Below are 1098 nucleotides of genomic sequence, written 5' to 3' on the forward strand. Positions count from 1 at the left end.
TTGGCCGCGGTTTGGGGAGGACGTGGGGGGGAGCGGAGCTGGGGCTGGGCAGTGCTCAGCCCATGTCGGGGTGGGAGATGTCCCCGTCCCCGCTGGGGTTCAAGCTGCTTCTGTCCATCCATCCCCGCCCAGACCGAGCTCAACAACTGCATCTCCATGCTGGTGGCCGGGAACGACCGGATCCAGACCATCATCTCCCAGCTGGAGGAGTCGTGCCGGAGCACCGAGGTGAGAAAAGGGGGAAAAGGAGCCCCCCAAAACCCCAGGGGGGTGTGGAACCTCAGCCAGGGGCCATTTGGGGTGGCCAGGAGGGAGCAGGGATGCCATGGGGATGGTGCTGGTGCTGAGGGACACCCCGATGGCATCCCTTGTCCCCGCAGGAGAACAGCGAGGCGGCCAAGCAGGAGCTGTGCGCTCGCTTTGACGCCTTTTCGGCCGTGCTGGAGGAGAAAAAATCGGAGCTGCTGCAGCGCATCGTCCAGGAGCAGAGCGACAAAACCGGCTTCGTGCAGGGGCTCATCCGCCAGTACAAGGAGCAGCTGGAAAAGTCCAGGCGGCTGGTGGAGACGGCGATCCAGGCCATGGAGGAGACTGGGGGGGCCACCTTCCTCATGGTGAGACCCCCCAGACCTCCCCCCTGCCCTCCCCACTGCTGTCCCCATGGGGTCCCATCGGTGTCCTCATGGGTTCCACTGGTACACGCATGGGGTCCCATTGGTGGCCTCATGGGGTCCCACTGGTGTCCTCGTGGGGTCCCACTGGCTCGGGGACCCCAGCTTGGGGACATCCCGGTGGCTGCTGTGTGGCTCCGCTCATCTCTCCTCTTCCTCCCCGCAGAACGCCAAGCAGCTCATTAAAACGTAAGTGCCCCAAACTGGGGAAAATTCACCCAGCCCCAGTCCCTGTCCCTCAGCAGGGCAGGATTTGGCCATGGGGTGCCCAAGCGGCACCCCGTGGCTCAGTGAGGGGACACGAGGGGACACACGGCCATGCTCTCCCTGCCCAGGATCGTGGAGGCGTCCAAGGGCGGCAGGCTGGAGAAGATCGAGCAGGGCTACGAGAGCATGGACGCCTTCTCGGTGAGCCTGGAGCACCTCG

General features: G+C 64.9%; 1 protein-coding gene across 1 annotated transcript in view; it reads left to right on the forward strand.

The window, feature by feature from the left end:
• TRIM63 (tripartite motif containing 63, E3 ubiquitin protein ligase) overlaps nucleotides 1-1094 on the forward strand; it is a gene marked incomplete at both ends in the record, with an annotated part of 1410 nt that extends 316 nt beyond the window's left edge. Inside the window, 4 exons of the mRNA XM_010083053.1 lie at nucleotides 133-228; nucleotides 381-614; nucleotides 838-860; nucleotides 1007-1094. Of these exons, the coding sequence (XP_010081355.1) occupies nucleotides 133-228; nucleotides 381-614; nucleotides 838-860; nucleotides 1007-1094 (441 nt within the window). The remainder of the gene's footprint in view (nucleotides 1-132; nucleotides 229-380; nucleotides 615-837; nucleotides 861-1006) is intronic.
• Between the last annotated feature and the right edge of the window lie 4 nt (nucleotides 1095-1098).

This window comes from Pterocles gutturalis, unplaced genomic scaffold (genome assembly GCF_000699245.1).
Source record: "Pterocles gutturalis isolate BGI_N339 unplaced genomic scaffold, ASM69924v1 scaffold17615, whole genome shotgun sequence".
Classification (NCBI taxonomy): domain Eukaryota; kingdom Metazoa; phylum Chordata; class Aves; order Pterocliformes; family Pteroclidae; genus Pterocles; species Pterocles gutturalis.